Source organism: Patiria miniata, unplaced genomic scaffold, assembly GCF_015706575.1.
Source record: "Patiria miniata isolate m_02_andy unplaced genomic scaffold, ASM1570657v1 HiC_scaffold_7, whole genome shotgun sequence".
Classification (NCBI taxonomy): domain Eukaryota; kingdom Metazoa; phylum Echinodermata; class Asteroidea; order Valvatida; family Asterinidae; genus Patiria; species Patiria miniata.
This window is the reverse complement of record NW_024037074.1, coordinates 28,945,039-28,972,736: the sequence shown is the minus strand read 5'-3', so window position 1 is coordinate 28,972,736 and position 27,698 is coordinate 28,945,039. Positions and strand designations below refer to the sequence as shown.

At 39.8% G+C, this 27,698-nt stretch overlaps 2 protein-coding genes across 2 annotated transcripts; both read right to left on the bottom strand.

The window, feature by feature from the left end:
• Nucleotides 1-4,101: 4,101 nt before the first annotated feature.
• Nucleotides 4,102-4,908, bottom strand: LOC119745312 (complement C1q and tumor necrosis factor-related protein 9-like; the record flags this gene model as incomplete). The annotated part of the gene is made up of 2 exons (XM_038221597.1): nt 4,680-4,908; nt 4,102-4,583 (listed from the first exon to the last, which is right to left on the bottom strand). Coding segments are annotated over exons 1-2 (711 nt in total), but the record flags the coding sequence as incomplete, so codon positions are not given.
• Nucleotides 4,909-16,389: 11,481 nt separating this feature from the next.
• LOC119745088 (complement C1q and tumor necrosis factor-related protein 9-like) lies at nt 16,390-23,392 on the bottom strand. Its single transcript, XM_038221311.1, has 2 exons — nt 23,360-23,392; nt 16,390-17,288 (listed from the first exon to the last, which is right to left on the bottom strand). Exons 1-2 carry the CDS (start codon nt 23,390-23,392, stop codon nt 16,452-16,454), a joined length of 870 nt encoding a protein of 289 aa, XP_038077239.1. The 3' UTR covers nt 16,390-16,451.
• Nucleotides 23,393-27,698: the final 4,306 nt, after the last annotated feature.

Genomic DNA, 27,698 nt, shown 5'->3' with positions numbered 1-27,698 from the left:
ATTTTTAATATCAAATTGACAAGAATCGTTAATAATATTAACGGATTGAAGTGCTTAATAAGACATTTGTTCACAAGAGTCAGATTGGTATTTGCTCGTTCATTTCGGCGACAAACTTTTTTTTTTTTACTTTTTGTTTCAGTAAGTATTCCAAATGTCTTTGCAATTCTACTTTCCGGAGAATTCGATTTCATTCTTCCAGAGTGTATTACAAGGGGCATGAAGGTCCCACATTATCAAAAAATAGAGTTTTCAAAACCTTGTTTTTTAGAATTTATATTCTATATCTTATCACATGATATAACTAAATTAGTTATAAACAGTTAAACAAAGAGATATTATGAAATATAAATGCACTTGAAAATAAACAACACCTTTTGTGCAGTAAAATAATCATTTGCAATAGAATTATAACTGTATTTTAACAATGCTCTGATAGTGTCACATTAACAATTAAAATTTCATCAAATCGTAAACAATCATTTAATCAGAATTAAACTCTAAGACCAAACTTTTAACACGTTAAAATCCAATGAAAATAATTTGGCACACAAGAACAAAACAAAAACAATAATGACATTTAAGAGTCATTGGTCCACTATGGTGCAATTCAAACTCATTTCTTTCTTTGTCTTTTTTTTTTTTTTTGAAAGAAAACAAATCCTTCCGAGGATTAATAAATGATACTGCATTGGGCGTGTCTCCGCCGGGGTGTCTCTTATCCGGAGTAGCGTGAATTTAGAACCCTATGAAATACAGACTCATTTATATAGTATTGTGCGTGTCTAGCTGGTGATAATTAGTAGAGTGACTGCTCACGCGAGAGAGTTAACCAATAATAGGGTGCTAGTAAGTCAATCACATTAATGTTTGTAGAAGACATAATTATGTGAGTTTTAAAGCAGCATCTTCATTCAAATTTTAGTCCAATTTCTCACCCTTGCTCATTCAAAATTGCAAAACTTTCTTCCAAATGCACTGAAACACGGGCAAGCGTTTTCGCACCCGGTTGAGTTGAGCGAAAGTATAAACATGTTTCAGGGTATCTTCATTACCCGCATAATAGGTATGCAATCTTATTAGGCCTAACTTGTACATTGAATTCAATTTGGTAAATACGTTAGTTTGCCAAAGTAAGACATTCTCAACCAATACTAGGGTGAAGGTTTTATAAGTTTTCACAGGAGTCTGATTTTCATATGACAGCGAAAACAAGCCTTTTTTTTTCTTGAATGAAGTTTGGATGAGAGAAAGTTATCGGGAATCAGTATTAACTTGAGTGTCTGGGGAGCAGCACCATGGCCAGCTCCGGACTTGGGGGAAGGGGCCACATTACCAGCTGGGAGAGGGGGGGGGGGGGCACACCACAAGAAAATACACAATCGCAGATATTGTTTTTACGCTTTAGGTTTTTGCCAATGGGGGCTTGGCAGTTGCTCGCTTTGTGGGGACTATTTATGAGGCGCCCCCTCTATTGATGGAAACTTAACACTAGTTTTATTTAGCGCGCCCTTTCTCGAAATAACTTTCATTAGTTGTTTGACGGTTTCTCGCGAAAAAAAAATCTCCTTATGAGTAATGCATCAAGACCGATTACTGGCCGAACTTACAACTTAAAACAACTGGGCCTGGTAGGCTCGGGTTATTGCCCGGCCCCCCAAAACGAGTGTGTCATATTTCTTGGACGTTGACTTTCTGTTTTCATTCAGTTTGTATTTTTCGCGTTTAAGATACTATATTTGTTTTGGTCATACATGTATTATTGTTTCATTGTTTGACAGTTCCCCCATAATATTAAATCTCACAATGTTACGCAGTCATCATGAAAAATCACATTACGAAATTCTAATTTTGAAATACAGAATTAACTCGTTTTGGGAGCAACAACTCAAGAAATACTACAATGTTTTCAATTAAAATTTCAAGCACCATGCGTTGGAGGTCTACAGTCATGAGTATTACTAACAAAAAAAAGAAGTAAGTACGTGTAGTTATCACTTATGTCTTTAGGGGGTCGATTTACGGGTCTTGGGGTGCAGCCCTGTATTAAAATTCCCATAGACACCAGTGCTAAATGCCCATACTTCAAAATTCCTGGAAAAATACTCAGAACTCTCACGGGTATAGCTGCACAAAAAAAAGGGTAATCAACATGTCATCTATTTTTTTTATTTTCATTTTTTTTTACCATTGACATTTCGAGATATTCTCACCCAAAGAAGGCGACCCCTATTTTTTCCCAAAGTGTAACAGTAGCCATCTCCAAAAAGGATCCATCCACAACATGACACAATAGCCCCACTTTCGAGCCCAATTGCATCCAAAATGCTCAGAATTGGAAGCCCCAAGTCCGGGCCAGAGGGTTCATTGCCTTATCTCTTCAAATCCCCAATTTTATTTTATGACTTGCGTCAAAGCGAAAGATACATGGGCCTGACATCCAGCATTTTTCATTTCTCATTTTGTTCTGTCTACATGTTCTGTCTAGCATTTTAAGAATCCGTGGGGTATATGGGATAAGTAGACTACACCATTGTCCTAGTGCCATTCATTGTTCTTGTTGAATTCTTGACAGATAAGTAAAAATAGGCATCATATTTTGCTCCCCGCCCCTCATCTTCAATCCCTAACCCCCTCGACACCACTAATCATTCATCCTCCACCCCATCCATCCTCAACCAATGTTAACACGGCCTTTCATTAACACCGATCCCCAAATCTATAAGTCAAAACAAACAAAAATTGACAAAAATACAGGTAATGAACTGACTCTGTTTGCAATAATTTGTAATTTCAAAGGGATTAAAATTGTTATCTATAATCACAGATTTAAGTACTTAATAAGAAATTATTTTGTTCGTAAAAGTCAGACTGTGATTTCCTCGTTCATTTCAACGACAATATTTCTCTGTAATTTTACTTTCTTGAGAGGAATTCGATGGAATGTATTACGAGTGGGACAAGGTTTCCCACATTGTTAAAAGCTAAATGTTCAATTAAAGTAATGTTCAAAATACAGTTTTCGAGTATTTATATTCGATACTGATTACATGTTATATGATTAATTTCTGTGCTTAAATTAGTTAAGCTGTTAAACAGAGCACATCCTCAAATGTATACTTGGAAAAATGTTTTTTTAGAGTCAACTACATACTATAGAATCATAATTGCGTAATCTGCTGATATAGTGTCACATTATCAACTCAAATTACATTAAATCGTAAACAATTTCATCATAGTGAAAGCTCTAAAACTCGACTTTTAACATGAAACAAAACTCAATTATACATGTATAACATGGGATACAAAATAAAGTGTTTAACAATAGTTGAGAGTTCTTGGTTCACTGTGGCTCAATTTGAAACTGTTGGGTTTTTTTTTCAAGAAAAACAGTTTCCGAGGATAAATAAAAGATATCACCAGATTTCATTTAATTTCTGGCTGTATACGGTATCTTTTTTAATACATGCATTTGTTACTTCCCAGACAGACTATTGTAACGGTTTATGTTTTTTTTTTTCATACGATTATTAGTTTAAGAAATAACAACATAAATGCAGAAGGAAGGGTCGTACGCCCATACTTCAGGAACTACGTTGGCTCTCGGTTACGGTGCGGAATGAATTCAAGATTCTTCGGTACTTTTGAAACTTATCCGCCATGGTGAGGCAGCGTTACGGTACTTCACAGAGTAAATATCAGTTCATGCGTTTAACATTCCCACTAAAAGCTGCAATAGGGTTCAGTTTAACCTTCCTAAAGTTCGTCCAAAGCCTGGCAAGGCATATAGTGACCGTGCAGACTTCCACGTTATTTGAGCGAAAAATAATGCATTTGAAGTGTTTTTCAATCGCATCTTAAACCTTCTTTTTCAAAAGTCATATATTCAACTTCTTTTAAATTAACTGTTTTTACGTAGTTTTGATACTTGAATGTATTAAGAATCAATTATCTTACTTATTATCATGACATTGAACATTTTTCTTTTAATTCATTGGTTACTGTTTTGGCAAAATCGAAAGCGTAGTGTAGCACTGCTCCTGTATATTTATGCGTTGCGATTTCATTATATTTTTTTAATTATTTATTTATTCGAGAAAAAAGGAGGAAGCCACTAAATGAGGTGTAGTGAAAAGTCGAAGAACCCTGCGCCCTACCGTGCATGGTAAGATACACCGAGTCTCCTCGCTGTAGAACCAGCACCGCGCTACCAGACAACTGACCACGTTGATTTGATATACCATAGGTAGTGATCACCTTGTAGTTATTTTTAACAAGATGGATGTTAAGGTAATCGCTGGTGCTATACTTAAGAACAGAGAACGTAAATACGTAGGTGCCCGGCACACTACATGTGAACGTGCCGGTCTCGAGATCGAAGCTGGTACCCGGCAGAAGGGTCTCGGCCTGCTGGAAGGGCAAACGGGTGTCCTCACTCGTAGAGGTATCCGAGCTGCTCGTCCTCACCACGGTGAATGCCACCCGCTGGTTGGAGTCGTCTGGTGTCTCCCCTGGCTCACCCTTCTGACCTTTGACACCAGTTTCCCCAGTTCCTCCAACAGAACCAGGTAGCCCTCTCGGACCTATCTTGCCGGGCAGACCAATCCCATCGTCACCCTTCAACCCAGTGTTCCCAGGTGCTCCCTGCTCACCCATAGGTCCAGTCTCACCTTGCTGACCTGCATCGCCCCTTGACCCCGGCTGACCGTACGGCCCCATCGGTCCTGCTGGTCCAGGCAGACCTGGTATGCCGGGAATTGCAGCAGGTCCATGGCAGCACTGCTGACACACCTGAGGCGCAGGACCATCGCCATCCGAGGGAACCGGCACAGTAACGGTAGCTCGGAGCTTGACAGAGTTACCCAGAAGGAGGGCGATTGACAGAATGGTGGCCACGCAGATCTTCATCTGAAAGAAAAACAATACAGGGCCTTAAATTACAAACAAAACCACTACATAAAATAAAGAATTTGTATACGAGAGCAAGGGGATAACATGTAAATAAAAAGGTGGGTTCTTTTTAAATATGTTGCCATGGCAACTACGGGCAATCCACACTTGTTAGTATTATTGTTTTGCCCGCCGAAAAAAGTTTGGAAAGGAGACCGAATTACATTATTTTTGTTATGTGTCATGATAGAATCAATTAAACATCATCAAACCGACCTCGATGGTTCGGTCTTGAAGGAGTTCACGGTAGGCTGAAAAAATTATAAACAAAGAAAACTGGTAACGTTTATCCTTGAGTAAAGAAAGAAATACTTTAATCATTGATTTTAATACAATTTTGAGGGTTTTGTATTTCACTTTGATCAATAATCATTCGAAACCAGGAACAATTATTCACAAGTAAAAACAATGGTCAAAGATAATTGCATTTTCGTGACCGAATAAGCCCAGAAAAAGCAACATGTGTTAATGACGCTTCGTGACATTTTTTTTCTGGAACCTGAATGCTCCCTGAAATCACATTAAATTGATTCCAACGCTTTTATGAAAGCCTTTATTCAAATTCACTATACAATTTATTCAAATCCATTAGACCAAAAAAAATCTGTGTATTTTTGAGGCACTAGTAAGTCATTGATTATTTTTGAAAACATAAATATGTGAGTTTTTAAAACAGAAAATTCTTCATTTAAATATGCTTTTCCCGTCCAATTTCACACCTTGCTCATTCAATGTGTGAACACTTTCTTTCAAATTCGCATACAAACCCGTTAGTATTCGCAAACCCAGTTGAATTTAGCGAACGATCAAATTATTTAAGGGTATCTCCATTATACGCATAAAAAGTAGGCAATTGACGTATTTGTATTGAATTTATTGTGCTTTGGATTTCAGTCCAGCTCAGCAATTCAACTTGATGCCTACGTTCACAAAGGTCATACATGTTTTATAAAGTTCGGCAGTTTAGCCAGATCAGTGGCGGCTCTTGGGGTGCGGAGGGGGCGCCCTCCCCCGGCAGTGACCGAATATTTATCAAAAAAGGCAAATTTCGATTGAGAGAGCCCTTCCACCCTCACTCTTTCTCCCGGCACAAACTTCGCTTGGCAATAAACTCTCTGGATCCGCCCTTGAAAATATTATTTGGCAGTGTTAAAATGACATGACTTTTGATAAAATGTCATCAAGCAATTTTACACACTTTTGTTTTAATTGTCAGGGACATCGTTAGGTGGCTAGATTATAGAAAGAATGACATTTTGAGCACTCGCCCAAAATGAGGTTTATTGTCCAAAAATATATTTTGTTTCATATTAAAATATTAACCAGTGTGTTAATTGTTGTAATCACTCTGTGGCAATAAAAAGATAATTAAAAAGATACTCAAAATCAATCAAATTTATTTTGTTATCGCTAACACGATAAACGTTTAATGCAGTCTTCAACCTTTTTCTATAGTTTGCATGCATATCTCTCATTTAGTTCTGTTAGTTCTCTTACTTTTGGGGGTTTGTTTTACGAAACCGATTGTATGTAGTACGTAAACGTGTTTCGTCATTAACCAATATGAAGAACCCGGTGAAATTAGGACAAGAAATCTGCTTTTTTTTAAAGGGAAGATGCAAAATCTAAATTGACGCTCGAATAATTTGTGCAAACCTCAACTCTTAACATGATTCTACAACTGTATCCAGCCATGGGCGTCGCTAGGATTTTCTTTGTGTAGAGGAGGACAAAGCACATCCCCCCCCCCCAAAAAAAAATCATTTTCCCGATTGATACATTTTTTAGGGTGTCCAGGGACATTTGCACCCCAACCAATTAAATCGACAACAATATGATATTCGCACCTCTTTTTTCTTTTTCTTTTTATCCCTGTTTTTCTCCTGTTTCTGTTTTGTTTGCAAGACTGGGGGGCAATTTAAACATGAATAAAATGTGTGTGATTATGATCCGATTTGTTCGTTGCGCCCTAAAGTCTATTCTGACAAATGACACTTTTATCCTGCAACGCTTGAAAGTAACGCTTAGACCTATCGTTGCAGACTAGTCATACATTTCAATAGACCCCAATGTTAAAAGTTTAATGTCCCCACTTTAGAAATTCAGGTAAAATACACATCACTCTTTGAGGACTGTACAAGACGTACATCAAAATAAAGATCATTTCATCATACTTCATTTTTCTGTTTTCTGGGGTTCAATCATCTAGGTGATCAAAGATGATCACACCTAAAAGCAGGCCTGAAGCCAATCGCCATTTTGAAAATGGACGCCTACGCTCCACTGCAAAAAAAAGGCATTTTAGGGCCGAATAATTATCCACATTTCACAGAAATACGAGCTCGCAGTCCTTTGCACGGCTTCAAAACTTCTTTAAAAAAGAAGAAGAAAAATCAAGTTAATGGCCTTCAAAATGCTCGAATTCTGAAGAATTTGAGGACATGCAGTTCGTGATTTTGCCGGCGAAGGCAATTTCGGACTGATTTGCTGGCCTGCACCCATAAACAGAAATGGTTTAAAGACACAGTTTAAAAAACACATTACGCAAAAGGTATTGAGATTATCCGATTTTTCAATAACACAACATAGGACAGGATGTTTCAGACGTCCCGATTTTCTTTAAACGTTTTTCCGAGGCCAACTTCCGCATAACCTTTTATCCTGTATTAGCTAGAGTGATTTCCCGGGGGAAAAAGGTGAGCGCATCGCATCGGGATTTCAGGTTTGACAATCAACAGGGAAAACTAGCGAGAAAATAAAGGAGGTGATTGATCATACTGATATTATGGGCGGTCGAGCTTTCGCAAGATTTCTTTCGTTAAACACAAAAAGGTTTAAACTTTTCATCTGAATAATTGTGTAAGTGCGTGAACTTCAATAACAATAAGAAACTTGATGTAATACACTCTTGAAAAAGCTACAGCCATGTTTGACTGGAAAACCGGCGAATCTGAATGGCAATAAAAACTATAAAACTTCCAGGAATGTATAATGTTTTTGTTTTTCACTATTCAGTATTTAGGGCAATAAAAATGCGTCGAGGAAAGTAGGAAGTGAAATATTGTCAGACAGGAATCCCGAACAAATAAAAAAAATCGTGACTATATACATGTATTTGCTCTTAGCTATATTATTGCCTGATTTTTGCCTCACAAAATTTTGGTCTGAATCCGCATCAACTGTTCAGACTAGAGCTTATTCAGCTGTATTCTATGCATCATAATACCTGGTTGTGATTCAAGCACCGATATCGCATGATAAGTTTTCGAATAACCGTATGGAAATGGAATCATCATGGTCGGAAATATTTACAACGCCCTGTTTTGGCTATACTGAGCACATTTGTGTCAATGTCATCTATACAAATCAATCCAAAAGTTAGCAGAACTATCGTAAAAGATTGTTTCAAACACTCACCGTGCAGTTCTTGTTCGATCTTGCAAACGGTTCTCTCGGGTTGTCGTCTGAACGCGGACATGAGCTGCGGTCATTGTGGGGAGTGAGCCGGCAGCTTGTGACTTAAATATTGACGTCGATTTCCCGAGCAGTGACTGAGGAACTTGAAAGCCCGGTTTGTGATTGGCCCCTGCGCGCTGTCAATCACACATCACCGACTCGCTCCATATTTGTGAGACGGAAATTATGTTAATGTTACATTGCCACACGTTAAACCCGAAACTTGTATCACCGACACTCAAATAGACGCATCTAATTGGTGGAATGATTGTTTGGATGTCGGTGACACATTCAAACACGTGGATTGTGATTGGCACCTGTCAATCACAGACAACTCACTTGTGGTCACCGACTTGTTGGGTGACTTACTCTGATTGGTGGATATAATAATGACGTACACCGGCCATACGTGATTCAATCAGTGTTTGTTTTGCGCTTCGTGTTATTTAGTGGAGCCATGCATTTGGTGGGTAGTATTTTGTAGTCAGGTTATGCAGTCTACTGTTTTGATGGAAAAACCAAAGCGTAGTAATTTATCATGTGCATGTACAGTTCCCGCCCTCTTACGATGAATTATACTTATTTTGTAGATTGCAGCCGTTCGCAAAGGCAACTTAACTATAACCATTCATCTATCCCCATCCACCAGTCAAGCGTACGTGCGCCCAGCTCGGCATTTTCTCGGCATACAATCGACTTTACCCTCGCCTAATCAAACCTAATCCCAAACTTACCCAACTGCTTTGATCCAACCATGTGCAACAAACTTCTTTCCTTAGGAAACACCAGCCTTCAATAGCCTGATCTCCAAGCCAAGCACGAATCCCCATATTGAGCCCCTGTCCCCACCATCCCTTCCCCCTCCTAACCACCTTGGGCAGCCAACGGCGGATCCCGAACTAATATGCTGAAGTGGAGAAAGGGGTGTTTCTGTAATGCTAGAGTGCTGTTGTTTCCCCTTTCTTTTAATAGTTTCGTCGAAAGGAAGAAGAAGAGTAAATCTTTTTTTTACAGCATTAACAGTCGTTTCGTGACATTTTTTTTCGTTGGGTAACCTATCGAGTGCCACTGTTTTTAGTTATTCACTCATCAATTTTCTGCTGATGACAACTAACAGTTTTCCCTGCTAAAATAGACCGGCCTATAAGAATCCCTACTGAAGAAATTTGAAAAGACGGCGGCCCATATTCTACCGAAAGTCCAAAATAATCTCTAAGTGTGCCCCTGATTTCTAGCGGAACAACACTTCCCACAATTCCAGACAGTACCTGTTCTTTTTTTCCTATCTAGGGGTGTCATTTTCAAACTTAGTATTTTCGAGAGATATTACGCTGCGAAGTATTACTCATTGGCGTTGTTCTTAAAGGAACCTTAATTAAGACTCCTCATTTTCTGGAGGAATCATTCAAAAGAGTAAAGCGCCTCCCCCGAATCCCAGGCAGGCCGAGTCGTAAGGCACGCCCTCCCTAGCTTTCCGGGTTACGCCACTGAGTTTGAAGTGACGTATCGTATCTCAACATCCGGCCGGGACCATGAGTTTGACCACGATGGGAATGTACAGCAATAATATTTTAACTAAAATAAATCTGCCATCGGATATTTGAAAATCACGGGGAGGGGGGGGGGGGATTGTTGGGACAGCTATAAATAGGGGCAAAGAGGACAGGACGTCCGTACTACGCCGTCTGGCATGAGGAGCTGGCCGCGTGTTTAATGCGCAGACCATTTTTTTTTTACTAAATCGGGCACTCAGACCTCACCGCTACACTTGACAACGACCCTGCCTCTAACATACCTGCCCGTAAGCTGGAGTGGGTTCAACTTTCACCCTATCCAGCCTCTCTCACCAAGGCTTTGCCACCCCCCCCCCCATCTCACCCATCTACCATCAATCTGCGGACGCAACCACCTTATTAATGTTTTACAACCTTCAGACCCAAACGGCCTAAACACCCTGCCCTTCAACGGCGGATACAGAACCAAATTGTCGATGTGCTTCCGTTATGTTAGGCTATGAGTGGGGAGGGGAGGGCAAGTGAAAGTGCCTGATACCCGGCAAGCTGGCCGTTACAGAATCAAAAAGCGTGGGGATGCGTTTCATTTTTCCTTCATTGGCGTGGGTGGCTTGTGCGTGAAGCGCTCGCCTCTAACCAAGGTGACCACGGTTTGAATCCTGGCCGCGGATCACATGTGAGTAGAGTTCTGCCTTGGTTCTCTCCTGTGCCAGAAGGATTTTTCTCCGTGACCTCCGGTTTTCCTCCCTCTGGCAAAATCAAATACTTTCGATCTCAGGCTGTGCTCCGTGGTCATATATGGGTCGATGTGGCTGGCAGCCATATAGGCGCCTTTACGTGCCACCGGCCCGACCACGTTGTAGCCGCGTCTTTCGCAATTCAGCATCGCAGCTGCGAGTAAGGATGATTAGCCCCCAAATTATTAATTATTATATTTCAAGAATCCGTGGGGGAAATGAACCGAGTGGACCTCACCATCGTCCTAGTAGTAATATTTATTGCTCTTGTTCAATTATTGAAAGATAAATAACTATTGGTATCAGTTTTGTTGCCCCTCCCATTTTCAACCCCTAACCCCCTCGACACACATCTGTACCGGGCCTTGAACACAAACCCCAAATTCAAGACGACAAAACAACAAAATAACTATACAGAAATACAAATTAATTCACTGAATTAGTGCAAATATTTTTAATATCAAATTGATCAGAAATGTTAATAATAATTACTGATTTAAGTACTTAATAAGACATTTCCTCACAAGAGCCAGATCGGTATTTGCTCGTTCATTTCGACGACATACGATATTTGTTCCCTTTTTAAAAGTAAATATTCAAAATGTCCTTGCAATTCTACTTTCCAGATAATTCGATTTCATTCTTCCGGAGTGTATTGCAAGGGGCATGTATGTCCCACATTATCAAAAACTACAGTTTTTAAAACATTGTTTTTTAGAATTGATATTCTGTATCTTATCACATGATATTACTAAACTAGTTAAGCAGTTAAACAAAGAGATATTATGAAATGTAAATGCACTTGAAAATAAACAACACCTTTTGTACAATAAAATAATCCTTTGCAATAGAATTATAACTACGTTTTAACGATGCTCTGACAGTGTCACATTAACAATTAAAATTACATTAAAACGTAATCAATAATTTCATCAGAATTAAACTCTAAGACCAAACTTTTAACACGTTAAAAATCCAATGAAAATAATTTAGCACACAAGAACAACGCAAAAACAATAATGACATTTAAGAGTCATTGGTCCACTATGGTGCAATTCAAACTCATTTCTTTGTTTGTTTGTTTTTTAGAAAGAAAAAAAATCCTTCCGAGGATTAATAAATGATACTGCATTTGGGCGTGTCTCCGCCGGGGTGTCTCTTATCCGGTGTAGTGTGAATTTAGGACCCTATGAAATTCAGACTCATTAACATTATGGTGCGTGTCTAGCTGGTGATAATTAGTAGAGTGACCGCTCACGCGAGAGAGTTTAACCAATAATAGGGTGCTAGTCAATCACATTACTGTTTGTAGAAGACATAATTATGTGAGTTTTAAAGCAGTATCTTCATTCAAATTTTAGTCCAATTTCTCACCCTCGCTCATTCAAAAATGCAAAACATTCCTTCAGATGCACTTAAACACGGGCAAGTGTTTTCGCACCAGGTTGAGTTTAGCGGGCAATTGTTTTCGCACCCGGTTGAGTTTAGCGAAAATATATAAAAGTTTCAGGGTATCTTCATTACCCGCATAACAAGTGTGCAATCTAGGTAACTTGTACATTGAATTCAATTTGGTAAATACGTTTTCCAAAGTATGAAGTTGGGAGGAGAGACATTTATTGGGAATCAGTATTAACCTGAGTGTCTAAGGAGCAGCACCATGGCCAGCTCCGGACATGTGGGAGGGGGAGGGGCCACATTACCGGCTGGGGGGGGGGAAACCACAAGAAAACACAAAATTGCAGATAATGTTTTTACGCTTATGGTTTTTGCCAATGGGGCTTGGCAGTTGCTCCCTTTGTGGAGACCACTATTTATGAGGCGCCCCCTCTTTTGATGGAAACTTAACACTTGTTTTATTTAGCGCGTCCTTTCTCGAAATAAACTGTCATTAGTTGTTTGACGGTTTCTCTCTCCTGATGAGTACTACATCAAGACCGATTACTGGCCGAACTTACAACTTAAAACATCTGGGCCTGCTAGGCTCGGGTTATTGCCCGGCCCCCCAAAAAAACGAGTGTGTCATATTTCTTGGACGTTGACTTTCTGTTTTCATTCGGTTTGTATTTTTCGCGTTTAAGATACTATATTTGTTTCGGTCAAACATGTATTAATGTTTCATTGTTTGACAGTTTCCCCATAACATTAAATTTCATAATGTTACGCAGTCATGACAAATCACTGGACGAAATTTTAATTTTGAAATACAGAATTAACTCGTTTTGTATTGAAGTGTAGATAGGACATGGTTAAAAATAAATCTAAATCGTACGTACGAATTCCTAACCGTACGAACGAATTACTAATTCGTACGTACGAATTACTAAACCGTACGTACGAATTACTAATTCGTAGGTACGAATTACTAAACCTTACGTACGAATTACCAATTCGTACGTACGAATTACTAAACCGTACGTACGAATTAATAAATCGCACGTACGAATTACTCAGTGGCGTAGTCACGGGAGGGGGGTGCGTGGGGGCAGTGGCGTAGCCAGGAATTTTTCAGTGGGGGGGGGGGGGGGGGGCTAGTCTGAGTATCACCCGTTCTACGGAGCGCTCGTCTTCAACGAGCGTCTATTACATAGACTAGGGGGCGCTGGGGGGCTGGAACATTTCACGGGGGGGGGGTGTCATATGTAGATCAATGATAATTTTTATAGAAACTCAAAATCTCAATGGGGTGGGAGGGGTGAGGGCGACTGGGGGGGGGCGACAAGATTTCATGTGGGTGGCGTAGCCACGGGGGGGGGGGCGTGGGGCGACAGCCCCCCCCCCCCCATGAAACCTTGTCCCCCCCCCCCGTCGCACCCCACTGAGATTTTGAGTTTCTAAAAAAATTATCATTGATCTACATGAAGCCCCCTCCCATGAAATGTTCCAGCCCCCCAGCGCCCCCCCCCCGAAAAATTCCTGGCTACGCCACTGCCCCCACGCCCCCTCCCGTGGCTACGCCACTGAGTAATTCGTACGTGCGATTTATTAATTCGTACGTACGAATTAGTATTTCGTACGTACGGTTTAGTAATTCGTACGTACGAATTAGTATTTCGTACGTACTAATTAGTAACTCGTACGTACGGTTTAGTAATCCGTACATACGGTTAGTAATTCGTACGTACGAATTAGTATTTCGTACGTACGATTTAGTAATTCGTACGTACGAATTTGTTTTATTTTTAACCATGTCCTATCTACACTTCCATAGTTTTGGGGGAAAACAAATTAAGAAATACTACATGTGTTCAATTAAAATTTCAAACACCATGCTTTGGAGATCTTCAGTCATTACTATTATTTTTTTTTATGGGAAGTACGTGTAGTTATCACTTATGTCTTTGGAAGTCGATTTACAGGTCTTGGGGTGCAGCCCTGTATTAAAATTCCTATAGACACCAGTGCTAAATGCCCATACTTCAAAATTCTGGTAAAAACACTCAGAACTCTCACAGGTATAGTTGCACAGAAAAAAAACAGGTAATCAACATGTCATCTTTTATTTTATTTTCATTTTTTTTTTTTTTTGGGGGGGGGTGGGTTGACCAATGAATTTTCTAGATATTCTCACCCAAAGAAGGTGACTCCTATGTAGTGGGTGTAGTTTAGGAAAAGATAATTCGCATCCGGGGCCATGGTTTACCACGATGGGAACGTACAGCAAAACTATTTTTACTGAAATAAATCTGCCAACGGATATTTAAAAATTGCGGAAGAACATGTTTTACTGGTAATAATAACAATGACCGCATGTCAGATTTGTTTTGCCGATAAACCCCTCCCTCCTGCAAAAATTCCTGGATCCGCCCCTGCACACACCCACCTCCCCCATGCACGTGGCGATGACCCTGGCCCTAACATACCGGTGTTTGTAAGATGAGCGTGTGAAGAAATCGTACAGCTTTCACCCTATTCAGCCTCTCTTACCAATGCTCTCCCTCTCATTTTCACCCATATCCCATTAATCTGCGAAACGCAACCACCTTATCTCTATCACCCTTCAAACCCAAGCCAACCTGAACACCCTCCCCTTCACAGGCGGATGCAGAACAACACTGTCGGTGGGCTCCCAGTTGTGTTGGGGGAGGGGGGGGGGCAAAGATACATGGGCCAGACATCCACATTTTTCATTTCTCATTTTGTTCTGTCTACATGTTTTAGCATTTTAAGAATCCGTGGGGTAAATGGGATAAGTAGACTTCACCATCGTCTTAGTGACATTCATTGTTCTTGATGAATTATTGAAAGATAAGTAACAATCGGCATCATATTTTGCCCCCCCCCCCCGCCCCTCATCTTCAATCCCTAACCCCCTCGACACCACTAATCATTCATCCTCCACCCCATCCATCCTCAACCAATGTTAACCCGGCCTTTCATTAACACGATATCCCAAATCTAGAAGTCAAAACAAACAAAAATGGACAAAAAATACAGGTAATTAACTGACTCTGTTTGCAATAATTTGCAATATCAATGGGATAAGAAGTTTTATCTATAATCACAGATTTAAGTGCTTAATAAGAAATTATTTTGTTCGCAAGAGTCAGACTGTGATTTGCTCGTTCATTTTAACGACACAATTTCTCTGTGATTTTACTGTCTTGAGAGGAATTCGATGGAATGTATTACGATTGGGACAAAGTTTCCCACATCGTTAAAATCTAAATGTTCAATTAAAGTAATGTTCAAAATACAGTTTTCGAGTATTTATATTCGATACTGATTACATGTTATATGATTAATTTCTTAGCTTAAATTGGTTTAGCTGCTTAACAGAGCACATCCTCAAATGTATACTTGGACATTTTTTCGTACAATCAATATATACTATAGAATCATAATTGTGTAATCTACTGATATAGCATCACATTATCAACTGAAATTGCATTAAATCGTGAACAATTTCATCAAAGTGAAAGCTCTAAAACTCAACTTTTAACATAAAACAAAAACTCAATAACACTTGTATAACATGGGATACAAAATAAAGTGTTTAACAACAGTTTAGAGTTCTTGGTTCACTGTGGCGCAATTTGAAACTCTTGGTTTTTTTTTCAAGAAAAACAGTTTCCGAGGATAAATAAATGATATCACCAGGCTTCATTTAATCTCTGGCTGTGCTCAGTATGCGAAATGCAAAAGAAAAAAACCAAAAAAAAACAATACTTTTAATACATGCATTTGTTACTTGCCTGACAGACTATTGTAACTGTTTATGTTTTTTTTTTTTCATACGATTACCAGTTTAAGAAATAACAACATATATGCAGAAGGAAGGGTCGTACGCCCGTACTTCAGGAACTACGTTGGCTCTCGGTTACGGTTCGGAATGAATTCAAGATTCTTCGGTACTTTTTAAACTTATCCGCCATGGTGAGGCAGCGCTACGGTACTTCACAGAGTAAATATCAGTTCATGCGTTCAACATTCGCACTAAAAGCTGTGATGGGGTTCAGTTTAACCTTCCTAAAGTTCGTCCAAAGCCTGGCAAGGCATACGGTGACCGTGCAGACTTCCACGTTATTTGAGCAAAAAATAACGAATTTGAAGGGTTTTTCAATGGCAGCTAAAACCTTCTTTTTCAAACTGTTTTTTTGCAGTTTTGATACTTGAATGTAAAATGCTTTGTATTAAGAATCATTTATCTTTCTTATTATCATGACATTGAACATTTTTCTTTTATTTCATTGGTTACTGTTTCTTGCAAAATGGAAAGAAAAACAAAAACAATGCAGCACTGCTACTGTATATTTATGCGTTGTGATTTAATTTTATTTATTTAATTATTTATTTATTCGGAGAAAAGGAGGAAGCCACTGAACGAGGTGTAGTGAAAGGTGGAATCACTATGCACCCTACCGCACATGGTAACATACACCGTGTCTCCTCGCTGCAGGGCCATCGCCGCGCTACCAGAAAACTGACCACGTTGACCAGATGTACCATAGGTACTTATCACCTTGTCATTGTTTTTAACAAGATGGATGTGAAGGCTACCGCTGTTGCTAAACTTAAGAACAGAAAACGTAAATACGTAGGTGCCTGGCACACTACATGTGAACGTGCCGGTCTCGAGATCGAAGCGGGTACCCGGCAGAAGCGTCTCGGTCTGCTGGAAGGGCAAACGGGTGTCGTGACTCCTAGATTCATCCGAGCTGCTCGTCATCACCACAGTGAATGCCACCCGCTGGTTGGAGTCGTCTGGTGCCTCCCCTGGCTCACCCTTCTGACCTTTGACGCCAGTTTCTCCGATTCTTCCAACAACACCAGGTAGTCCTCTCGGACCTATCTTGCCGGGCAGACCAATCCCATCATCACCTTTAGACCCAGTGTTCTCAGGAGCTCCCCGCTCACCCATAGGTCCAATCGGCCCAACATCACCTTTGTGACCTTGCTGACCTGCATCGCCCTTTGACCCCGGCTGGCCATACGGCCCCATCTGTCCTACTGGCCCAGGCAGACCTGGTATGCCGGGTATTGCAGCAGGTCCCTGGCAGCACTGCTGACACACCTGAGACGCAGGACCATCACCGTCCGAGGGAACCGGCCCAGTAACGGAAGCTCGGAGCTTGACAGAGTTACCCAGAAGGAGGGCGATTGACAGAATGGTGGTCACGCAGATCTTCATCTATAAAGAAAACAAAATAGGTCCTATATGTAAAACTAAAAAAAAAAGCAATAACTAAATAAATAATGATGTAACATAAACTGAAGAATTTGTCTTAGAGACATGTATGTATTCATAACATTTCTGAGGAATCGTTATTCAGACAATGCGTTCGGAGTGATATGGCAGTTTCATTATCATAAAATATAAGGAAAAGGTGGGTTCTTTTCAAATTATTCACTAATTAATAACGGTCAAAATGATTGTTTGAGCGGTATTTTCCTGGCCGAATACGTCCAGACAAAAAAAAACCTGTTTTAATGTCGCTTTGTGAAGTTTCTTGGGAACTGAATGCTCCATGAAATCAGCATTCAATTTATTGAAACGCATTCAGTAAAACCCTTATTCAAATTCATTTTACCAAAAATGGTGTGTATTTTTTAGGCACTAGTAAGTCATTGAAATGATTTTGAAAGCATAATTTGACAAATAATATTTTTCCTGTCTAATTTCACACCTTGCTTATTCAATATTTGAACACTTTCTTTCAAATTAGCAACTTTTTCAAATTCAGTTGAATTTAGCGAATGATCAAAATATTTAATGGTATCTTCACTATACGCGTAAAAAGTAAGCAATTGAAGTAATTTTTGCATTGAATTTATTGTACTTTTGATTTCAGTCGTGCTCGGGAATTCACATTCATGCAAACGTTTACAAAAGTAACACATGTTCAATAAAATTCGGCAGTTTAGCAAGATCAGCGGCGGATCCAGGGGGTGTGGAGGCAGTGACCTAAATGTTATGAAATAAGGCCAAATTTTACTTGAGAGAGCCCTCACACCCACACCCTTTCCCCGGCACAACCTGCACCCCCGGCAGTAACTCTCTGGAGCCGCCCTTGAAGGTACTGTCTGATAATTATAAAGTATAAAATGACTTGATTTTTAATAATTTTGTATAAAGGAATGAACACATATTTCAAGGAAAAAATCTTCAACATATAAAAAGAATGCTGGCGGAAAATAATACCAATTGATACAAATGAGTTATTGAGTTGTTTTATGCATAAAGATGGGAAACCGATCTGATACTAGTGAAGTATAGTGGCGGAAATATTACAGGTGGACCACCGCAGTTAAGTTACAGTCGTTACAAAAAGATTTGTATCTCCGGTGGTGGGAAATCAACGCACCGGTTTGGCTATTAGCATCAGCCACCACTTTGTTTGTCAACCATGAATGTGTCTAGGAAAATCTTTACGGTTCAACAGAATGCTGATTGGAATCCTTCATGCAAACATGGCTGAATTCATCGGAAAGTTGGTGCTTTAAACGTTGAAGTAATAATAATAATCGGCATTTAAGAACGCCCTTTTTAGTAAACTAAATCACGGCGCTAACAGTATTATTATTTCCCCGATCATTGGGCCAATTAAACATTCCAAATACCATCTCAGCTCCCTGGGGAGTATACAGCTCGATGCTGCCTGTTAAACGCAAGCAAGCTAAATCAATCACATAACCATCTCTACCCTCACATGTACCCATTTACTCCTGGGTGGAGAGAAGCAATGAGTGACAAAATGCCTTGCCGAAGGGCACACGCACCATAACCCCAGGCTGGACTCGAACCCACAACCCGCAGAATTACCCGCAGACCACGAATTCTATGCCCTTAATCATGAGGCCACGGCACTCCACAAGAAGTCGGACAGCAGAGCAGACGGCACGAATAATTTGTACAAACATCAACCCTCAACATAATTACCAGAAATGAATCCGGCTAGATAAAGCAATTTGAACTTGAATAAAACTGTCTGTGTGTTCCTGCATGGCATTACGCCTGAGGACAGACAACAAAAGGAGCACAAAGGGGCCATTGATCCTCGAAGGAAGGTGCCTATTGTCCTCGAACGCAGGTTTATGTGCTTTGTCTATGGGAGAGTGTTATATTACAGGGACAAAGGAAAACACAAAGCCAATCCTCGGAAGCATAGCAAGAAACGACTCTGTGTGTGTGTGTGTGGGTGAGTTTGTCTTACATACGCAGTGTGGACTTCCGAACAAAAGACGTCCACATAATGTAGGTAGCACCGACGTTGTGTGGACTTGCCCCACGTCCACACAGTGTTTCCCCATTTCTGGAAAACAGGTTTAGAGGCATTTTTGGGTTAGGTTTATCTGTAGCAGAATGAAGAGAAACACTAAAGGGAATCATAGAAAAAAAATTGGGTTGAAAGAGTTTTCACAGTTTGAGAAAAATGAGTTTTTTCACTGGTTTTTCTTAACTACACGAAAGCAATGGAAAGTCCACACTAGTCATGTGAAACAAGTATGGGTGTGTGGGTTTGTTTATGGTGTAAATCGAGCTCGCGCGGATGTGATTGGCTTCACTTTTGAGTCCCAGTATAATGTGTGGTAACTGCGGTCATATATACTTAATTTGTATATACACTTGCATACACTTTAACCACCATTTTTTCCATGTTCTTTTGAAGTCTGCAGGCTAAATAATTTAAGACGAAATGAATCGTCTGCATTCTGCAAGTGTTGTCGAATCACTTCAAGAAATGTCAAGGCCTTCAAGAAATGTGAAGGAAAATCGTTTATTTGTATTGGGGGGGGGGCTCCGATTTTCTTAAAAAGAAAACAAAAAAAAACCAGCTTTTATTTAACGGAAATGCAAACTGCATCCAAATTCCAATTTCCAAAATATAAAAAACTTTGCCAGCACAAATTTCCCGAAAGCGGCAGCATTCCTGAGCTGCCGCTTTCACATACAAGGTTTCAAAATAGTTACGTAAAAGATTTCTGGCTACGCAACCGGCAGTCCCAGGCATCACAGGGGAGCCTCCTAGCAACAGTATTTCCAAGCAACCAGGTTGGAATGTGACGGGCATGCAGCCATGCACCTGTGGCTCAGATAGCTAATCACTCCAGTTGCGCGTGGAAGGAAGTCATATTCATGAAAGCAGACGGTCCGTGATGAAAGCAACCAATGGCATATTTATTTGCCGGGAACCGGCTCATTTCATTGGCTGAGATACTATCATCACTGTTTACCATCTAAGAATCTTCCAATTACTGACGGCAAGTTCTCAAAGGCCTTAAAGTTCGGTGGCCTACAGCTGAGCCCAAATGTATATGCTTTGTAACGAACAAGAGTGGCATTGTATCAATTTGAACAATGCGGCTATCAATCATTCTCTGGAAAGGCTTTTTCGGAGCTGACATTTTATTTGGGCATTTTTTTTTCAGAGACGGGGGAAAACTTTATGCGAAAAATGTGGGAAACTGAATTGAACGTGAAATTTCACCTCCGTGTTGTGTACATGCACATAGATAAACGATTGGGGGATGATATTCCAAGTCCAAATAATTCATTAAATGTAGGGCTCTCGATGTCTTTTTTTCGTAGTACGATTTTATTCTTCGCTTATTTAAAAAATAAAACTGCATGGCCTACATTATTCTTGTAAATGTTACTCTAGAATATAATTATTTCGGAATACATTTTGAAATTAAGTTTGAAGTCAAAGGGCTGTTGATGATCTTATTCGTATTCCTTTTAAAATTAGGAAAAACTAAGCATAATTCGTATTAAAATTTCCCCAGAAATTTACAAAAGAATTAACTGAGAGTTCAGAACTTAATGGGCTAGGGTGTTTGAAATCGTTTTACTTTAAAAATGAATCGAGAGAACAAGACATACTAAATCGTATTAAAATAACCCCTATTTATTTGATGTCTCTCTCTATCTGAGGCCGGGACAATATAAAAGGGATGACGATTAATTCTTCGTGTATTTAATAAATTAAACGCATGGCCTACATTATTTTGTGAAAATGTTTTACTCTAGAATATATTTTGGAATATATTTCGACGCTATTATTTGAGGGATGTTGTTAATCCTGATATATTCATTTAAAAATAAGAAAAACCGAGCATAATTCGTATTAAATTTCCCCTGGAATCTACAAAAGAATTAACTTAGAGTGCAAACTTTAACGGGCTAGTTTTTTTTAAATCATTTTGCTTTTAAAAACATATTTAGAGAACCAGACGTAAATCTCTCTCTGAGGTCGGGAAAATAAAAAAGGGGATGACGATTTCATTCTTCATTTATTAAAAAAAACCACATGGCCTACATTATTTCGTGTACCGGTACATGTTCTACTCTAGAATATATTTTGGAATATATTTTGACATGAAGCATTAAATGCAAGTGCTGTATTAAATGTGCCCCCAATTCCAGCCGGGAAATAAAAGTGTCTTATAAAAATATATTCTTGCTTTGAAATAAATTTTGAGACAATAATTGACAGGCTACCTTCAAAACTTATACATTGTATATTTTTGTTTATAATTATGCATGATTGTTTATAACAAAGCGATTGATTTGATGACCGCCCGTCCGCCCGCCATAATGACTCCTCAAAAACGAAAAAGACAGCCATGTTCTCAAAGGAATGTATTTAATGCCCGCCAGCCCTAAGACGACTCGTAAAAAAAAATAAAAAAAAAACAGTTGCGAAAAGGGGGGGCACGGGCCGGGTGTGCCCCCGTCTGGATCCGCGCCTGATCACACATCACTGACTCGCTTCATATTGTTTTGGTGGAATGATCGTATGGATGTCGGTGACACAATCAAACACGTGGATTGTGACTGGCACCTGTCAATCACAGACCACTCACTTGTCGTTACCGACTTGTAGGGTGACTAACTATGATTGGTGGATAGAATAATGACGTACACCGGCCATACGTGATTCAATCAGTGTTTGTTTTGCGCTTCGTGTTATTTAATGGAGCCACGCATTTTGTGGCTAGTATTTTGTAGTCAGGTTATGCAGTCTACTTTTTTGATGGAAAAACGAAACCGTAGTTATTTATCAGGTGCATGTACAGTTGCCGCCCTCTTACGATGAAGAATACTTATTTTGCAGATTGCAGCCGTTCCCAAAGGCAACTTTATTATAACCATTCATCTATCCACATCCACTAGTCAAACGTGCGCTCGGCGCGGCCAACTTCTCGGAATGCAATCGACCTTGCACCTGCAGAACCCCCTCCTCGCTAATTGAGGCCCTCCCACCTCCGCTTATTGAGCCCAACCTATACCTAAAACCAAACACATAATTATGCCAACTCCGATCTTGACCCTCGCCTATATAATCAAACCCTATCCCGAACTTACCCAACTGCTTTGATCCAATTATGTGCAACAAACTTCTTTCCTTAGGAAACACTAGCCTTCAATAGCCTGATCTCCAAGCCAAGCACGAATCCCCATATTGAACCCCTGCCCTCACTATCCCTTCCCCCTCCTAACCAACCTGGGCAGCCAATGGCAGATCCCGAACCAATTTGCTGAGGCCGAGAAGGGGGTGATTATTTAATGTTTGTGTGTTTTTGTTCCCCTTTCTTTTAATAGTTTCGTCGACAGGAAGAGTAAGAGTAAATATATTTTTACAACATGATACAGTCGTGTCGTGACATTTGTTCTTCGTTGGGTAACCTATCGAGTGCCACTGTTTTTAGTTATTCACTCATCAATTTTCTGCTAATGACAACTAACAGTTTTCCCCGCTAAAATAGACCGGCCTATAAGAAAAGACGGTGGCCCATATTCTACCGAAAGTCCAAAATAACACTTCCCACAATTCCTGACAGTACCTGTTCTTTTACCTATCTAGGGTGTGTCGTTTTCAAACCTAGTATTTTCGAGAGATATTACGCTGCGAAGTATTACTCATTGGCGTGGTTCATTAAAGGAACTTAATTAAGACTCCTCATTTTTTGGAGGAAGCATTTATAAAAGTTAAGCGCCTCCCCCAATCCCAGGCAGGCTGAGTGGTGAGGCACGCCCTCCCTAGCTTTCCGGGTTACGCCACTGAGTTTGAAGTGACGTATCGTTTCTCATCATCCGGCCGGGACCATGAGTTTGACCACGATGGGAACGTACAGCAATAATATTTTAACTGAAATAAATCTGCCATCAGATGTTTGCCGTCTGGCATGAGGAGCTGGTCGCCTGTTTAATGCGCAGACCAATTTGTTTTTTTACTAAATCGGGTACTCAGACCTCACCGTTACACTTGGCAACGACCCTGCCCCTAACATACCTGCCCGTAAGCTGACGTGGGTTCAACTTTCACCCTATCCAGCCTCTCTCACCAAGGCTTTGCCACCCCCCCATCTCACCCATCTACCATCAATCTGCGGGCGCAACCACCTATTTAATGTTTTACAACCTTCAGACCCAGCCCGGCCTGAACACCCTGCCCCTCAACGGCGGATACAGAACCAAATTGTTGATGTGCTTCCAGTTATGTTAGGCGGTGAGTGGAGGGGAAGGGGACAGGTAAAAGGGCCTGTAACTGATGACGGTGCTTCGTTATAGCGCCCTCAAGCGACCAGAAGTTTTACCGCGCTTAAGTTCATCACGCGTTGTGTCTCAGAATTACAGTCATTACATTCAGTCAAACTTGAAGACACAGAGGCATGGAGGTAATACAAATTGTACCTTTTATGATTGTTTAAATGTTTAATAGAAATATAAGATAGTTTTAATTCATTGTAAGGCCAAACTTTGCTATAAGAAATGAAACTTAATCACAATAATCGCACATGCATTATAGATCCTGCCCAATGTTTATTGTAGCGATGTACATGTACACATGTGATTCCATAGGTTTACAAGTTCAATTGATTCATTATTCGAGTGCTGATCAAGAATTATTTGACTAATTTCTTTCTATAAATTCTGTGATTTTCTAAGGACAGGATACATTGCAATTCGTCGCTGACACATGTTCATCTATATTGTTCATGTTAATCTGCCATACCACATGTGTGTTTACAAGTGTACTGTACATGTAAGTTAAGGTCAGCCTGATAATGTGACTGGTTCAAACTAGGGTTTCTCATTAGGGTTTTCTCATGTACTTAACTGCAGTTCCTTTTGTGTTTTTCAATATAGTTTTCACGGAGTGAGTTATAACATGGAGTGAATTATAACATGGAGTGAGTTATAACATGGGAGGATTAAAGGAGCACCTAAAATTAAACACTTGACACTTCAGTGAAATACATGTACTGTAACTAGTGTGAGTCTACAAGTTACTTGCAATCTGAGATACAGCGACAGGGCCTGATACCCGGCAAGCTGGCCGTTACAGAATCGAAAAGAGTGGGGATGCGTTTCATGTTTCCTTCATTATTTTTCCTGACTACTTTATACTAGCATTTTGGGTATCGTGGTGGCTTGTGCGTAAAGCGCTCGCCTCTAACCAAAGTGACCACGGTTCGAATCCTGGCCGCGGATCACATGTGAGTAGAGTTGTGCGTTGGTTCTCTCCTGTGCAATGGGGCTTTTCTCTGTGCCCTCCGGTTTTCCTCCCACCGGCAAAATGAAACACTTTCGATCTCAGGCTGTGCTCCGTGGCCATAATATGGGTTGATGTGGCAGGCAGCCATAGGCACCTTTACGTGCCAGCGGCCCGACCACGTTGTAGCCGCGTTCTTCGCAATTCAGCATTCCAGCTTAGAATTATTACTGCACTTTAACTATGTTCTGACAGTGTCACATTAACAATTACAATTTCATTATATCGGAAACAATCATTTCATCAGAAATAAAACTCTAAGACCAAACTTTTAACACGTTAAAATCCAAAAGAAATAATTTGGCACACAAGAACAAAACAAAAACAATAATGACATTTAAGAGTCATTGGTCCACTATGGTGCAATTCAAACTCTTTTTCTAGAAAGAAAACAAATCCTTCCGAGGATTAATAAATGATACTGCCACTATTTATGAGGCGCCCCCTCTATTGATCTAAACTTAACACTAGTTTTATTTAGCGCGCCCTTTCTCGAAATAAAGTTGCATTAGTTGTTTGACGGTTTCTCGCGAAATAGAATCTCCTTATGAGTAATACTTCAAGCCCAATTACTGGCCGAACTTACAACTTAAAACGTCTGGGCCTCGTAGGCTCGGGTTATTGCGTGTGTCAAATTTCTTGGACGTTGACTTTCTGATTTCATTCGGTTTGTATTTTTTTGCGTTTAAGATACTATATTTGTATCGGTCAAACATGTATTATTATTTCATTGTTTGACAGTTTCCCCATAATATTAAATCTCATAATGTTACGCAGTCATCATGACAATCACTGGACGAAATTCTAATTTTGAAATACAGTATTAATTCGTTTTGGGGGCAACAACTCAAGAAATACTACATGTATTCAATTAAAATTTCAAACACCATGCGTTGGAGATCTACAATCATGAGTATTAGTAAAACAAAATCTGGAAGTACGTGTAGTTATCACTTAAGTCTTTGGGAGTCGATTTACAGGTCTTGGGGTGCAGCCCTGTATTAAAATCCCCATAGACACCAATGCTAAATGCCCAAACTTCAAAATTCTTGTAAAAATACTCAGAACTCTCACAGGTATAGTTGCACAGAAAAAAAGGTAATCAACATGTCATCTGTTAATTTATTTTCATTTTTTTGTGGGTTGACCATTGACTTTTCTAGATATTCTCACCCAAAGAAGGCGACCCCTATTTTTTTCCCAAAGTGGAACAGTAGCCATCTTTGAAAAACGATCCCTCCACAACATGACACAATAGCGCCACTTTTGAGCCCAATTGCATCCAAAATGCTCAGAATTGGAAGCCCCAAGTCCAGGCCAGTGGGTTCATTACCTTATCTCTTCAAATCCCCAATTTTATGGCTCTCAGAACTCTCTAATAAAGAAACTTTTGAGGGTATAACTTTCTTTCATGTACTTGGCGGATGGGTTTATGCCTATTTACCGGTGTGCACCCTTTACCATCCTGCATGGGCGCGATTTTTTTTTTCCCAAACGTCATCCGCATAATTGGTGTACGGTGGGCGTTTTGGAATTTACTTTTCTAAAAACGTGAGAAGAAAATAAAGATTAGAAAAAAAAAATGAATTCGAACGTAATGAAATTCAGCTTTGTTTTGACGATGAACCCCCCTCCCCCCCCCCCACCGTTGAAAAAGGGCATTTGAATGGAAAAGGGCAGTCTTTACAAAATACTGGGGGGGGGGTTAAATACCCCCTCCCCCCCCCCCCCCCACACACACACACACATTAATCTGCAAAACGCAGCCTGTCCCCTTCAAACCCAAGCCAACCTGAACACCCTGCCCTTCACAGGCGGATGCAGAACAACACTGTCGGTGGGCTTCCGGTTGTGTTGGGGGAGAGGGGGGGGGAGGGGGCAGAAATGGGCCTGACATCCAGCATTTTTCATTTCTCATTTTGTTGTCTACATGTTTTAGCTTTTTTAAGAATCCGTGAGGTAAATGGGATAAGTAGACTACACCATTGTCTTAGTGCCATTCATTGTTCTTGATGAATTATTGAAAGATAAGTAACAATCGGCATCATATTTTGCTCCCCGCCCCTCATCTTCAATCCCTAACCCCCTCGACACCACTAATCGTTCATCCTCCACCCCATCCATCCTCAACCAATGTTAACGCGGCCTTTCATTAACACGATCGCCAAATCTAGATGTCAAAACAAACAAAAATGGACACAAATACAGGTAATTAACTGACTCTGTTTGCAATAATTTGTAATATCAAAGGGATTAGAATTCTTAACTATAATCACAGATTAAAGTACTTAATAAGAAATTATTGTGTTCGTAAGAGTCAGACTGGGATTTGCTCGTTCATTTCAACGACAAACGATTTTATTGACTGTTTTCAGTAAACGGTCAAAATTTCTCTGTAATGTTACTTTCCTGAGAGGAATTCGATGGAATGTATTACGAGTGGGACAAGGTTGTCCACATTGTTAAAAGCTAAATGTTCAATTAAAGTAATGTTCAAAATACAGTTTTTGAGTATTTATATTCGATGCTGATTACATGTTATTTGATTAATATCTGTGCTTCAATTGGTTTAGCTGCTTTACAGAGCACATCCTCAAATGTATAATTGGAAAAATGTTTTTTTAGAATCAAATATATGCTATAGAATCATAATTGCGTAATCTGCTGATATAGTGTCACATTATCAACTCAAATTACATTAAATCGTAAACAGTTTCATCATAGTGAAAGCTCTAAAACTCGACTTTTAACTTGAAACAAAAACTCAATTATACATGTATAACATGGGATACGAAATAAAGTGTTTAACAAAAGTTGAGAGTTCTCGGTCCACTGTGGCGCAATTTCAAACTCTTGTTTATTCAAGAAAAAACAATTTCCGAGGATAAATAAATGATATCACCAGACTTCATTTAATCTCTGACTGTATACGGTATGGGAAATGCAAATGAAAAAAAAAAAAAAACCACAACAACAGCAATATTTTTAATACATGCATTTGTTACTTGCCAGACAGACTATTGTAACAGTTTATGTTTTTT